Source organism: Chiloscyllium punctatum, chromosome 26, assembly GCF_047496795.1.
Source record: "Chiloscyllium punctatum isolate Juve2018m chromosome 26, sChiPun1.3, whole genome shotgun sequence".
Classification (NCBI taxonomy): domain Eukaryota; kingdom Metazoa; phylum Chordata; class Chondrichthyes; order Orectolobiformes; family Hemiscylliidae; genus Chiloscyllium; species Chiloscyllium punctatum.
In genome coordinates this window covers 49228271-49244596 of record NC_092764.1, presented here as the reverse complement: position 1 = coordinate 49244596, position 16326 = coordinate 49228271, and the positions used below count along the sequence as shown (strand labels likewise).

At 38.8% G+C, this 16326-nt stretch overlaps 1 protein-coding gene across 7 annotated transcripts in view; it reads left to right on the top strand.

The window, feature by feature from the left end:
* The window catches only part of rpgrip1l (RPGRIP1 like), a 232851-nt gene that overhangs the window by 99786 nt on the left and 116739 nt on the right, over positions 1-16326 (top strand). For all 7 annotated transcript variants that reach the window (XM_072547375.1, XM_072547374.1, XM_072547372.1 and 4 more), the window contains 2 exons: positions 4958-5137; positions 14494-14611. In XM_072547375.1, coding sequence (XP_072403476.1) covers positions 4958-5137; positions 14494-14611 — 298 coding nt within the window. The remainder of the gene's footprint in view (positions 1-4957; positions 5138-14493; positions 14612-16326) is intronic.

Below are 16326 nucleotides of genomic sequence, written 5' to 3'. Positions count from 1 at the left end.
TTACAGCAGTGCATGCTCATCACTTTTTTGCTTCTTTTACAAATCACTTCAAATCTGTGCCGTCTTATTTTTGGTCATTTTACAAGCATGAATAGATTCTCCCTAGCTACTTTATCTAGTCGCCTCATTATTTTAAAAACGGTGTCAGATTACCTCTTATCCTTCTTCTTTCCAAGGAGAGTAGTCCCATCTTTGCAATCTATCCTCATATCTGAAGCTTCTCATCTCTGGAATTATTCCTGGAAATTTCTAATGCGCACTCCCTATTGGGTTCACTTCTTTCCTGAAATGTGGTGCTCAGAATTGTGCACAATACTACAGGTGATGCATGTTTAGCATCTCCTCTTTGCTCTTGTATTATGCCCCTATTAATAAAGCCAACAATATTGTATGCTTTAGTAACTGCTGTCTCCCCATCCTGACATCTTTTAATGTTTTGTGCACATATGAACTCAGGTCCCTTAGCTCCTACAGCCCCTTTACATTGTATCTCTTACTTTATGTTTGTCTATCCATGTTCTTCTGACTTCTTCACACTTCTCTGCATTAAACCTCATTGAACCTTCACCGATCTGCTCATCCCACCAACTTGTCTAAGTTCTTTTGAAGTTCTACCCTGATCTCATCACAATTAATAATATTTCTAAGTTGCATATTATCTGCAATATTTGAAATTCTGCCCAGCACCCCAAGATGTAAATTTTTAATGTTTATCAGGAAAAGCAAAGATCTCTTCACCAAGCCCTTGGGAACTTGATTGCAAGTATTCTTCCACCCCAATAAATATCCGTTGACTATAACTTTTTATTTCCTTTCACCCAGCCAATTTTTGTATCCTATTTGCTGCTGTCCCTTTTATTCCATGTGTTATATCTTTTCTCAAGCTGTTTAGCACCATATTGAATTTCTTTCATTAAGCTTCTTCGTTATGTCTTCAAAAAACTCCAGCAAGTTTGCTAAATATTATTTTCCTTCAAGAAATTCATGCTTGCTGGTCCTAATCAACTTACCTTTTTCCAAGTGACTACTAATTCTGTGCAGAATAAGATTTAGATTTATTGTCACATGTACATAAAAATACAACGAAAAGAGTTTTTGCTTCCAAATTATATCTGAAGTGGCGCCACATTCTGCCATTTGAAACACTGAATATATTGCAAGATTTTGTTGCAATAAAGTTCATCTTTCCTTCTTGTTTCTCCTCTACTGGTCCTCTGGTCGCTGCTTGACATCAGTTGGAGTCTCTGAAACAGCCGCCTGACTCTCTGTAACAGGCACTGGGGTCTCTGTTACATGCCTCTGACACCATCACAATTGTGACTGTCGTGTCTGAGCTGGAGCCATGGGCCTGGGGGTGGTTGAATTCTGTACTTTCTGTCTCCCATCCAATGTTCCTCCATACACTGCCGCTATGTCATTGGTCATCGGGATACTCCACCATCCCTTTTGCCAATGCTTTTGCTCCTTCAGGCACCCGAGCCTAGCTGTAGACCTAGAACCTCCGGTTAGCCTGTGAGGCCAGGCCAAGGGAGTCAGCCCAGGACGTGCTTCTTGCTTGCCGGGAGACTGGAGGCTGAAGTGGAACCATGTTCAACTGGTCCTGGCATTGTTGCCACTTCTGCCGCTGGCTTCCTCCTTCACCTGCCTTTCTCCAGGCTTTAAAGAAAAGAAAAAGAGCAAAAGCAAAAAGAAAAAAAGACAAAAAGAGAAAGAAAGCAGATGGGAGTGGACGAGCCCCAGGCTAGTCTGCCACCAGCTTGAACATTAATAAATATTAATAATCATTTCTGGAAGCTTCCCCACCACTGGTTGAACTGATTGGTTTGTAATTACTAGGCTTATTGTGTATGCTTTTTTGAACAAAGGCAAGATATTTGCAATTTTCCAGTTTTCTGCTCCTTCCATAGTCTAAGGAAAACTGAAAGGTTATTGGTATGCAAATTTTGCTCTCACGTTTTTCAGTATCTTTGGATGCATCTCATCCAATTTTCGAGCCTTGTCAACTTTAAGTCCCAAGAATCCATCCAATGTTGTCAATTTTGAAGCCTTCTAATGACCGAGTTTCTGCCTCTGCCATCAGAGATAGATGCAGCATATTCATCTAATACGTCAGCCATGTTTCTGCCTCCAGGTATAAATCGCCTTTTGATGCCTCATGGGCTACTACTTCTTCTAGTCCCTTTTTTACTATTTTTATGCTCGTGAAAGACTTTGGGATTCTCCTTCATGTTGGCTGCCAGGCTTTTCTTATAGTTCCTCCTTATGTGTTTTTCATGTTTCTTTTAACCCTTCCTTCTACATTCATCTTAGCTCTCAATTGTTTTTTCTACATGGCACCTGTCATTAGAATGCTCTTTCTTCTTTATCTTAATTTTTATCTCCTTTGTCATTCAGAGTGCCCTGGATTTGTTTAGTTTTCTTTTTTGAGGGAATATATCTTTACCCAACTCAACACCTCTAAAGGTGATCCATTGCTTAATTACAGTTTTTGCTCAGTCTGTCCTGCCCACCTCCCTCCTCCATTCTTGCCTTATTGAAGTTGACTGTCAATTAATTTTTCTTAGTTTGGATTGACCATTGTCATTCTCCACCATCATCTTGAACATTATGATTCAATGGTCACTGTCTTCTAAATATACATCCATGGTCACTTGATCGACTTCATCCATGTTGTTTCCAAAAAACAGATCCAACAGTGTTGTCTCATGTTCGATTGGACACACTGCTATAGGAAGCTCTCCTGAGCAACATCTAGGAACACGTGCCTCGCTATCCTTTACACCGCCGGTATCCCAGTTTATGTTTAGATAATTAAAGTACACAATAATAACTGCTCCATAATGTTGGCATGTTTCTCTACTTTTGCTGCAGATTTGTTCAGCAGGTTAGATGGCTGCTCAGACACAAGAAATACCCACTTAAAATATGATTGGTTGAGTTCCTTAGATGTCATCAATGAGGCTCAACAGCAATACAATGCAAACAATGTGACAACTGTATATATCTTTGAACAAGCCAGCAGTACATTAAAATATGCTTCAGAGGCCTGAACGAATTTGGTGGCACCTGCAATATGCACCAGCTAGAGTCTCCAGAATGGTTCTTTTGTTCTGCGCTCTGCACAGCACTAAAAAGGAATAAGCTTTGGGTGTGTAAGAGGAAAAGGCACAGCCTCTTCAAACAACATGAGGAGGAGATACAATGTGATGTACTTACTACACATGCTGTGCAAGATTTCCTCATTATTGTGACGTTCTCTTAGTTTCCAACAATTCACCCATCTCCAACTACATTGCAAAAGTCCCTGTATTTTGCCTGGCCACCATTTCCCCAACACAAAAAAAAATACAAGTATCCCTGACAAATTCTACTGCTTTTTTTGAATAGTTTTTCTGGTGTTTTGATCATAGGAAGCCTGTGATGGTGCACCCTGAAAGCGAATGATTTCCCCTGAAGGGTCATTACTTTCCTGGACCATATCTGGTGGGACTCCTGAATCCTCTGGAGATTAAAAATATGAATTAAAACTGTTCAGATAAGAATATTTTAAGGGAATGTTATATGCATAATACTTCACTTGTTGGCATCAAGCCAACTTGCATGAGTTTGTATCCTCTGATGCTACCTGGTATTTTATTTTGCCAGTAGCCACCTGGGAAGCCCTATCTCCAATGGCAAAGGGGTCACTGGATCCAAAATGTCAGATCTAATTTCTCTCCACAGATGTTGTCAGACCTACTAAGCTTTTCTAGTAATTTCTATTTTTGCGCCTTCAAATATATCAATGATTAACATGCATTAAAAGGCAGTTGCAAGATGCTGCATTCCAGATGTAATATGAATGGTCATACTCCTCAATTTTAAGCGAAACACACTTTATACTTACATCCAGTTAAAATACAAAAGAAAGTAGAATTGGTGTAACTTTAGCTCTGTTCGAATACTTAGCAGAAAATTAAGTGATTTAACTACTAAACAGCAACTGTTCCAATATAATAACATTCCATAAACCCACTCTTAGCAAAGGCCAAGTAGGTTGTCTCACATGTGATGTTTCTCCAGTCCAGGAGAAAGGAACAGCAAGAGAAAATTCTGGCAGAGGGAAAGGTATGGTAGTTTCCACAAACAACTTCAAAACCCAACAACTGAAAACTAAACTAAAACAATGGTTGAGTAGGAGCCTGACTTCCCACAATCACGCTGCCTTGATTGTTCTAACTTAAAAGAAAATCCCAGGGTCTCACAAGCAGTTTATTTTATTGGCTTTGAAGAGACAATTCGGTATCTCTGTCTTAAAACTTCTCTTCAAAAAAAGGGACAAAATACACCTTTTTAAGCCATAGTATCGTCACACTGTCATGTTCTCTAAATTGTCCTTCAAAAGATGGTAATTCTACTGTGAAATCTGTCAAATCTCACAATATCCCTTTAATATTGGATGGGGATTGGTTAGCTCAGTTGATTGGACAGCTGGTTTGTCATGCAGAGTGATACCAACTGTGCAAGTTCAATTCCCATACCAGCTGAGATCACCATGAATGTCCCACCATAATGACCCTCAGGTTAAATCACCACCAGTTGTGTCTTTCTAATGAGAGAGCAGCCCCATGGACCAGTAGGACGATGGTGACTTTACCATTAATATTGGAGTTGAAGTGATTTAATTGGATGATCATCATCTGATCATGATATTAAATGAGTTTGAAGAACAGGACAGGATTATAACCCAGTGATGATGCAAAAATACTTAGACAAAACTTGGGGAAGTTATATTTTTTGTTCAGGCATGAAAACCAAAATTATATAAAAATTAACACATCTAGTACTAACCTTTTGCACATTATGCATTTTGCAATTAGTTGGCCATTCCATAGAGTTTTGTGTCTATATTGAGGAGGAAAAATCTAGAAGAGAAGGTGCGTATCGGCCAGTCATGTGTTTTTTACATTTATTGTAGGTTCGTAAACACGAGAAAAATGGACATATTGAATTCCTGGAGAAAGTGGAGGATGACATTAAGAAAGATTTGGAATACTCTGTGCGAGAGCTTCAGGCAACACATGCAGAGACTGTTCAAGAACTTGAAAAGACAAGAAATATGTTACTAATGCAGTACAAAATCAATAAAGATTATCAGGTAACTGTCTATATTTCAGTGATGCAAAACATATTCAAAAACATTACTGTTTCAATAGTATGAACTATGGGGAATAATATTGTTAGAATGAGCTGAACCTGGTTAGAAATAGTCAAATAGGGAGTAGTGGGTGAGGTGGGTGGTTTATAAATTGACTGAAGAAATTTGAAGAATTAAAGCAGATTGGAATAAAGTAGGTTAGAAAGACAGAGGGATTGAGGTTGCTTGTTGGGAAGGGGATTCTGATGTCTATTTTGAAAAGTGGCTGAAGAGATGGAACTAATTACAATGTCAGCATGGAAATGAGTTGAAGTTGGGTGGTCAGCAGTTTAGTGGCAAAGGAAATGTTGTCATGGCTAATGTGACAAGATTAAAGTGGAAGTTGACACAGAAACTGAAGAAAGAAAAGAGTTAATAACTAAGGACAGGGATTTCTAGGATGTGTGATTTTATGGACCAAAGAAGAGGACAGTGATTGTTTGTGATTTACACTGAGATTCACTTGACGGCATATTCTCCCAGTGCAATTTATCTTGTTCATAAATTTATGAAATTTCCTTTTGGGAAAAGGAACTGATTTTTTGATTGTTCGCACTCTCTTCTTACCTAACCTTACATAGTATTCCGTCATATTCCTGACTTCTGCCTTATATATGGTAGACAGATTTTGAAAGTTAGAAGATTACAGAATTTCCAGCATCTGACCTGTTCACGTAACTACAGTATTTATTTGGATGTTCCAGTTTAGTTTCTGTCCAGTGTTAATCCTGTAGATGTTGACAGTTGATTCAGCAATGGTAGAGCCAATTGAATCTCAGGAGATGGTTGGATTCTCTCCTGTTTGAAGGTGTAATTGCCTGAAATTTATGTAGTGAATGTGAACTTGCTATGTATCAGCCCAAGCCTGAATGTTATCTTGGTCTTGCTGCATTTGGACATGGACTGACTGCTTTAGTGTCTGAGGAGTTGCAAAAGGTGCAGAACATTGTGCAAGTATCAGTGAACCTCCCTATTTCTGACCTTCTGATGGAAGGAAGATCATTTAAGAAGTTGCTGGTAAAGGAGCAGTGCTCTGAAAGCTTGTGATCTCAAATAATCCTGTTGGATTATAACTTTGTCTTGTGTGATTTCTGATCCTGCTGAAGATGGTTAAGCCTAGGACACTGTGAAGCTGAAGCTGGCAAAGTCGGTGGGACTTGTTGAATATTCATTATTTCAGTACTACTTGAGATTGCTCCCTTGTCTCTTTTTCTGGTACATTAATGATGTATCAGTGCTACCTCTTGGTCTCACTGTGAACTAGAAAATTTAATTGACTTGTTTCCAAATTCCAAACTTCTCTCACCTTATCTGGTCTCTCTTTGACTTCTCTTTTTCCAGAAATAGAAATAATCAATTAACATTTACTGTATGCCCATGAACTGTCATCTGTCAAATATGAAATATATTTCTTTTTAAAACCCTAGGTTTTACTGTTTTTTGTAGCAGCTTTAGTAATTCCAGAAAATCTGGATATTGAGTTGAGTTCATTAAGTTGAATGCATTAGGTGTTGATGCAGTCCTCCTGATATTGATATCAATTGACCTTTGGGAGGTTTCCCATTCTGCTTTGATAAGATTTATCACAACCATGTGAGAAGGAATGAACTGGCTCCCTTTACCTTTCAATCTTCTTGGTTGGTTGCAACAAAGATTTTTTAGCACAAGACTATACTGTACCTTTCTCCAATAAAAATGGAGTTAGCAGCAGAGCTGTACCAAAGCAATGAGGAACAAATTAGAAGGTTTTCATGAGTTTGAGAAAAAAAACAAGTTTATCACTTGCTAACCCAAGCAAATCATAAACATGTAACATCAAGTACGCAGCCTTAATGCATTCACTTGGTCATTATACACACCCACATAGATACAAAGTTAAAAGGACATTGTGTGCAATACAAAAAAAAGATTAAAGAATATACAGAGTCCTTAGGATGCTTTTGAGACCATAACTGTTTTCATGAACCATCAGCTATAGCAAATATTGCAGTTATCCTTTAAGTTATTGGTTTCCTGATGTTTCTTTTCAGTAAATGTTGTCACCAGGTGCTTCCATTAGAGCCTTTTCTGCTAGTGTTCAATTCTGCATCATAAAATCCATCTCCTCTCTTCTATCAAAGAGAGACCCCTTGAAGCAGTAGCCTATTTGTAGTTTCCATCTGCTGAAGTTATGCTTTTCAAGCTTGATAATTGTACAGTATGTGATGCTTCATCTCCAACGTATGAAAGTTCACATAATGATGATAATCAAATAGGGGGTGAGGACCCTTCCACATCTCTGGTTGGCAAGTGGGTGATGCATGAGCTGATTTGTTTCAGTGCTCTTAGGTAAATTGTTCATTTCAACTCTGACTGTCTTTGGCATAATACACATTGATTTTATGACTTTACCAACCTGCATCATAAGGAGGTTCCATTGACCATTTTGAAGTCTGCGTTTTGTTGCTTTTTAAAGTAGTTTCAGCCTATGAATGTCTCAGGTACTATGTTTCCTGGAGGAATTCAAATATCAATTGTCTATATTTTGTATCATCATAACAAATTCCATCCTACTCTTGGTGTTCTTATATTGACAAGAATTTTGATGCCAGGGATGATAACATGAGACAGCAAGAATGTCTCTGGAGACAATGATTCAGTTTCTTTTGCCTTGTTTAGATAGTTGAGAAAAGTAGGTTTGAGTTACATTCCGATAAATCTCACTGCTGCCATTTCTGGGGTTTGCTTGTTTTGGGCAGTACGGTGGCACAGTGGTTAGCACTGCTGCCTCACAGCGCCAGAGACTCGGGTTCAATTCCCGCCTCAGGCAACTGTCTGTGTGGGGTTTGCACCTTCTCCCCGTGTCTGCGTGGGTTTCCTCCAGGTGCTCTGGTTTCCTCCCACATTCCAAAAATGTGCAGGTTAGGTGAATTGGCCATGCTAAATTGCCCGTAGTGTTAGCTATAATGGGTCTGGGTGGGTTGCTCTTCGGAGGGTCGGTGTGATCTTATTGGGCCGAAGGGCCTGTTTCCACACTGTAAGTAATCTAATCTAATCTAAAATAGAATTTACTATGATCCATGCATCAAAAACAAGACATTTTAGTCTCTCAGAAAACCCATTGCACAATTGCTTCTACATTACAGTTGACACATTCATAGTTGCACATAATGTGGTCTTAGCGATGGCTAGATAGTTGTTGACCAGGAGTGAGCAATACATAAGGTCACTTCATAGCTATTAGTTTATAATCTTTGAGGCTAGTTAGCTCTTCTAACTGTTATGCTGTAGGAGATATTCCTGCAATATTGATGTGCTTGAGCTTTGTGCAAGCCTGTTGAAATAACATGCTAGATCATTCTTGGGTTGGCTCTTACTAGTAATTAAGTCAAAACCTGTAATATATCCTCTTGTGTTTAACTAGGAAATGCATGTTATCTGGGTTGCTTCAACTCTTAATCTGCTCCTCTGCCATTCCGGACCCTGTGATGATGAGTTAGTACAGTCGAACATGGCTAAGTCTGGTGCTGTCCACAGAAATTGTGAATACTGTTTTAGCATGACAGACAACATGAACTCCTAATTTCTTTGGCACACCTTCCTTTATGTCTCTGTGTTGAAGAAACCAAATGCGACTTGGTGATCACTTAGGAAAACCCCAAGCCTCCCATTCCATCCATAAGCATGACCCCGAGCTTTGAATCATTTTACATTTTAATTCTCCACCTTGCTTCCATGTTGGCCTTTCTCTTCTTGACCTGCTACAGTGTTCCAGTGAAGGTCAACATAAGCTTAAGGAACAACACTTAATCTTTTGAGTTTTTGCCCTACACTTTGAAGTTCAGAAACCTAAGATTATAACTTCTACCTCCACCATTTTGTATGTATCATCATTTAGTTTTGGTGGGTTGGTTTTGACCTGTTTCTTCCTTCATCCCTTTATGTTGCATTCAGATGGTTCATGCCTCATCTTGAAACACTTTTTTATTGCATCGTTAAATCTTCAGTTATTTAAGTTCTCCAGCCCTCCTCCCTATGATAGACATTCCCTTTTGTTATTCATGCCCCTACCCTCATCCACTATCTTAAAAATTCTTGCATTTCCGACATTTCTTTCTTTCTTCAATTCTGATGAAAATTCATCTCAATCTAAAATGTTGGGTGGTCTCTTCCAGGCCTGGAGGTGGGCAGTTAAGCAATGGAGGAACAGAACCCTATCACATTTCTGCCATTACCATAACTAAGTGTTGGACAGATTGATCCAGGCCCCCACCTTCATGCTTCCCTGCCAGTTAAGGCCATTGAGTGGTCAATTAATGACCACTCAAGAGCTTCTTCCTGCCTGGGCTACAATTTTTTTCAGTTCCAAGCAGAGAAGAGATTTAGGGAGCCTAGCTAATTAGTTATCCAATATAAGCAGACTATCACTTTGTGGTAGGGTAAGAGTGAGGGGCTTGAAGGAAAGGGGTGGATTTTCTCATTCTGGGCATGATTGAGGGACTGGACACTAAGTCAGCTTCCTGCCCTGAAATAACTCCATAGAGGCCTGTATCCTGTCACCAAGTCACCCTTTATTTACATGAGGAAAGTCCTTGCTGCTGATCCAGCTCCCTCAAAACCAGCACTCAGAGTGAACAGGGTGTCTGACATTCCTTATCTGTCAGCCATGGCTCCCTGATTGGACCAGATTAACAGCTGCCATCAGGGAACTCCTTCTACAAGATCTGCCTGGCTAAGCTCATCACAATCACTACATTCCCTTACTTCTAAACTCCTTGCCCCTCCTGTCCCTGCAAACCCACCACTCCTCATTGCTGTCATTTCCCTGACAAACAGCACAACCCTTCCTGTGGGCAGTCTTCCCTCAGAGTCCAGGAGATGTTCCCCAACAGCAGGTGTGATGGCTGGGACATCCTCCTCCTGGTTCCTAATTCTAGCAGAAAATTGCCTGATTGCCAGAAGGTCAACGTTGTTTCTCATCTTTCCAACAATCCACCAAAACTGATCACTTCTGAGCTTTTCTGTCCTTTAGTTGCCAAGATGGGGCCTACTATTAGGATCCACATGAGTTACACTGTGTTTTTGGATTTAGAGTCATACAGTCACATAACATGGAAACAGACCCTTTGGTCCAACCAGTCCATGCTGAACATAATTCCAAACTAAACTAGTCCTATCTGCCTGCTCCTGGCCCATATCCCTCCAGACCTTACCTATCCAAATGTCTTTTAAATGTTGAAATTGTACCCACATCCATCACTTTTTCAGGAAGTACATTCCGCATGCAAGCCACCCTCTGTGTAAAAGAATTTGCCTCTTATGTCTTTTATAAATCTCTATCCTCTCACCTTAAAAATATGCCCCCTAGTCTTGAAATTCCCCCATCCAAGGGGAAAGACAACTACCATTAACTCCATCTATCTGAGTCATTATTTTATAAAATTCTATCAGATCGCCTCTCAATCTCCTATGCTCCAGTGAAAAAAATCCCAGCCTATCTAGTCTTTCTTTATAAATCAAATATTCCATACCCGGGAACATCCTGGTAAGTCTCTTCTGAGATACCTCTCCAACTTGATAATATCCTTCCTATAACTGGGCAGCCAGAACTGGACACAGTATTCCAGAAGAGGCGTCGCCAATGTCCTGTATAACCCCAAAATGGCTCCCTAATTCCCATACTCAAAGGACTGAGCAACAAACGCAACCGTGCCAAATGCCTTTTTAACCATCCTGTCTGTACGTTACACAAACTTCAAACATTATGTACCTGCATTCTGAGGTCTCTGTTCTTCTAGACTACCCAAGGGTCTACCATTAATTGTATAAGATCTACCCTTATTTGTTGTACCAAAATGCAATACCTCGCATTTCTCCAGATTGAACTCTATTTCTTTAAATTGGACATTTTGCAAATGCTGAATTACGTAAATGCAGAATACAAGCATCACATGATTCACAGAGCTTCAATGTGGATTTGTTTCTTTTTTTAGTTAGAATAGAATATTTTTCATGTCATTTCACTCAAACATTATAATAAGTTTTGACAGAAAGTAAAGAAAATTCTGTTTTACACCTCTCAATGACGAATTGGGGAAACAAAGAACAAATGCCTGAGGTTAGTTACAAAACAAATCAATTTTCCATCAGCGCAGTCTATATTTTCTCAGTGGCTGATATAATAAATTGTGGGTAGGAGAAGAGCTTGAGAAGTGTAACTGCCACATATTGTGGTGAATGTGGAAGCAATTACCATTTAAAAGTGGTAATTCAGAATATATTAAAATGCCTTAAAAATGCTGCTGATTTTCTACATTTACAGATGAATGGAAAATAGATCTGTCTATTGCTAATAGCTACAAAATGGACATATTCAGGTGATAGTTTTTGTGTAATTTATAGTGCAGCTATAACTTGTGTTCTGAACCAGAACATTTTTAAGAAAGCAATTAAGAGAAAGAATGATAATTTTTCCTGGTGAAATGAGAATTGAATGCAACAGTAAATTACAAGTTGCAGCTGTTGCTTTAATAATGAAAACCCACTTTTTTGTTATTACACTGGATACCATATAAAATTGCTATATAGCAAAAAATATAATACTTAAATTATATGAAAATTGTTTGTGATGAATTTGGGTTTATTTTTCTTAAGAGATCTTGGACAGATTATATAGGTGTGGATATTAGAAACTAGGCATATTAATCATCTCTTTTGACTTTCTGCAGTCAACCTGATCTATAAACCATGTGAAGGGGAATGAAAACCATCTTCAGTTGTAACTATTCTTATGATAAAATGTAATTTATTTTTGGGTTCAATTTTCTCTCTACAGAATCCCATCAGTGATGCACAATATTAAATATGGTGTATCTAAGAGATAAGATAACTGAATCCACGCATCATCATGAAAACAGCTAATTTAATGGGGTTCTTGCTGAATATGAATGATGTTTGTTCATAGGAATACTGAAACTCAGGGATTCAGTCCTTTATGTAATAATTCTAATGAAGAGGAAGATGTACACTCTAAAGGAATAAAAAATACATTTCAAATTAAATAAGGCAATCAATTTAACTGTTGCTCAAATTTATCATATGTTGTGATGTTTTGTATCTTTTAAATTGCCCATTATGTCCAGAGATGTGCAGACTAGGTAGATTTAGCCATGTGAAATGCAGGGATATTGGTCCAGAGGAGATGGATATGGATGGGGGGTTGTTCGAAGGATTGTATGGAATTGATGGGCCAAATGGTCTCCTTCCAAACTGTTATGATTCTAAATAATTGATTCTATTTTTTATGTCAGAGCTAGCATTATCTCAGCAATTAACTGAATTACTTGGCAGTGATTTGGCTTAATAACATAATTTATAAATTTTATTATGGGGAAAAAATATCAAATTCACTTGCAGCTGTAGTTGAGATTGATTGAAAGGTTTATGTCTGAATTTTTGCAACATTGAGGTGATACACTGGACCTGCCAAAATGGCGATCAAAGAGTCCAAACTTCTTGTTTTCAGCATGGTGGCTCAGTGGTTAGCACTGCTGCCTTACAGCGCCAAGGACCTTGGTTCAATTCCCACCTCAGGTGACTGTGTGGAATTTGCACATTCTCCCCGTGACTGTGTGAATTTCCATTGGGGACTCTGGTTTCCTCCTACAATCCAAAGATGTGCAGGTCAGGTGAATTGGCCATGCTAAATTGCCCATAGTGTTAGGTGCATTAGTCAGGGGTAAATATAGGGTCGGGAAATGGATCTGAGTTACTCTTTGGAGGGTTGGTGTTGACTTGTTGGGGCAAAGAGTCTGAAGGGAATCTAATCTAAAATCCCACCCCCCATTTCTGACAGGCCCCATTTTCACTAGTACATAAAAAGGGGCAAGGCAGGAATGATACATACAGGAATTCAAAACCCAAAAGGGCCATTTGAATGTGGTTTTGAGTTTAAATAGACTCTATTTTCATTGTAACAAGGCTTTTAACATGCAGTGTGCGAGTTATAAATATTTAGAATAGATGTAAGTGATGTTGAAGGGTTGAAAAGATCTTCAAGACAGTCAAGCTCTGAAGACCCTTAAATCCCCAACCATTTAAAAACAAAATAATCACTCCACTTGTGTAAGAGATTGAAAAATACCTGGTCCAGCAATTACAATAGTGGTTTGTTGACATTAGCTTAAAGGGTTATCATTATGTCATTATTTCGCTTGGCTGCTTTTAACAACCTGTCATTCTTGGGAGTGGGGTCTTAAATTCAGTTTGATTGACAGCTAAACAAGATTTTTAAAGAACTTGCTGTTTTTGATGTGGAGTTATAAATAGAAATTTGTTGTTTTAATAAGCCATTAAGTATTTGAGGGGATTTAGAATTTTTGAATCAGCATTCATGAATGCAAGTTTTTTTTTTAAATATAGTGAAGGCTGTAATAGATATTTAGATATTTAGAACTTTATTTCATCTCAACTTGGCCTTTGAGTTTTGAGTTGTGCCAGTATGGATCTAATTGGATTGGCAAGAATAAGAGGAAAACAAGATAGTAGGTGGATTGGCATGTATTGGAATTAATTGTCTTGAGGGTATCAGAGCCTGTGGGAATGAGTTGACATAGTGGGTATATCTGTCCATTTGGGATATATGGAGGGCATGAGTTAGCATAAGAGGAGATGAATGCCCATGGGGAGGTGATGGGGACTATGAGTTGGCTTTTAAAGTATGAGGGCCATTGGGTGGCATATGTTGGTATGTGGAATGGATTGGCATAGTTGGGGTATGGCTGGATGGCCTAACAAATAAACAAACAACTGTGACAAATTTACAAGGAACTGGGGCACACCATTTAAACAGCTTGGCTCAGCACCTGACAGACCTTTTGGTTGCCTGTGATGTGCACCCGGGATGAAGAAGCCCAATTCCATCTTGTACTTGTACCCGTGCCCTCACCTCTTCAACAAACAGCTGCGTCCTGGGGTAGTTTCTCCTGAAGCAAGTACAGTGTGCCAGGAGATTTCCCCACTCACGCTAACCTGCTCAAAACTGAAAACCTATGCTGTACAATCATGACAATACTGTTGACAATGATTTTGAATTAAATGCTCTCAAAAATCAAAGAAATGTAAATACATGGATAATCACAATGAAAGTTAACTCTGTTCAAATTTTATGCTCCGTATGTCTCTTGTGAATGTTTGGAACTAGAATTGTGCCAAAGGCTGCTGCAAAGTGGTATCTTTAAGCATAATTTTTATTTGAGTAATATCTTGACCATACATTTCACGAATACGTGAAGAGAGTATGTAGTATTTTACATATTGGCCTATTGTTTCAATTTTAGACTGAAGTTGATACTGTGACACGGAAGATGGAAGATAATAACCGAGAATATGAGATTAAACTGGAACAATATGCACAGCTGCTTGACATTAGGGCCGATCGAATCAGAAAACTTGAAGGTATGAACAAACAACTTTTTGAAAGCAGCCTTGTGTATAAAATTATGTTTGATTCTAAATATAACCATTTTGTTTAGGTAAAGTACAGCTATGTTCCCTGCCCCCTGGATGAACTGTAAAACTGTACAGATTCTGTGCTAGTATCGTTAGTTCATTTCAAATAAATCATTGTGTCGTGTTTGGCACATTTCAATCGATAATCAACGCAGTTTCTGTAAAGTATATCATTGAGTTCTGTATATTGCTGAAGAAAAAAATGTGAGAAAGTATGGAACAGTTACTTTGATTCTGCAATTTTCAGAGGACCAGTTGTGATTAATAAATGACCATCAGGCTCCTGATTGAAAACAATCATATTGGGACAGCCCCTTCTCTACCAGGCTGCTGGAACAGTGGACAGCCTGAATGGAGGAAAGGTGTCCTTCACAAAAGTGGGGAGGTCCAGTGAAGCAACATCCATGGTTGATTATGTGCAGCCTAGAATAGCACTTCTGCTTCTTCTGCCCATATAGAAAATAAATAAGCGATAATCCTTTTGAGTTAGACCATCCACTGAAACTGCATAGTACATGCTTTGGCTGCTTGAGCCCGAAAATGGGAATCAGGGTCGTATGCATGCCATTAGACTGTGATTCACATCAATAAAAAGCTTGATGCTCCCAAGCCAGGTCTGTGATATGAAACCAGGTTTAAATCCTTTTATTGATTATTGGTTTATTTACAGAATGTAGGTATTTTCTCAATAGCCTTTTCAAAAACATTATTATGCACTCTAGAGCAGCTGAGACCTGAACTAGGATCTCCTCAGAGGTAGGGACATTACCACTGCACCACAACAACCCTATAAAAAAAACTTGAAATGATTCACTACAAACAGTCACTTGCAGACTTTCGTTTGTAGTTATTTTCTAATGATCTGTTCAGAGATGTTATGATGTATGACTGAGCAGGTGCGACTTCTGCCCTGTCCTCCTGGCTCAGAGATAGAGGCAATACCATTGTCCTTCTCAATTTTTTAAAAACCTATTTCACCTATTTTTGGAATCAACCTGTTCAGAGATGAAATTACACGCCACTGGAGCAAATGGGACTTGAACCCTGGCCTCCTCATCCATGGGTAGGGACTATACCACTGTGCCACAAGAGACCCCCACCAATGTCCTTCTGTCTGCCCTCTTTATAAATGGCCTTGGTAATTAATCAATGACTTTCACATATGTATCTTGATAGTATAATTAATGCAGCTTTCATAGGGTTTACCACATAACCAACCTCGGTACCTGGCCTCCCAGCCAGGGGTATTTGCCAAGTGCAAAGTTGTGAACATGTGTTCAGCCAGCTATCATCCCACTTTTCCCATACAGGAGCCCCGAAAATCTCTCCCTGTCAATTAAAATAAATATCACGGTAAATAAACTCCATTTACAAGCAAAAACACTGCTTATAAACAAAATCTGAATAATTCAGGATCCAAAAGCCAGAGTCTCTTCTCTGCAGCAGTTGTGGGATCCATGTAGAAATGGGAACAAGTGTCTCTCTCTAGGCAATAGCTAAGAGTCAGATATTCTGTGTCATGTACATCAAAGTTAAGTGTGCACTTACAGTTATTTGTACACTTTCACTGCAGACTATCTGCTGTTGAATATATTGAATGCTCTTGCGCAAATTATAAAATTTACTTTCAAATAATATAAGCCATCAAATCACAATATAAA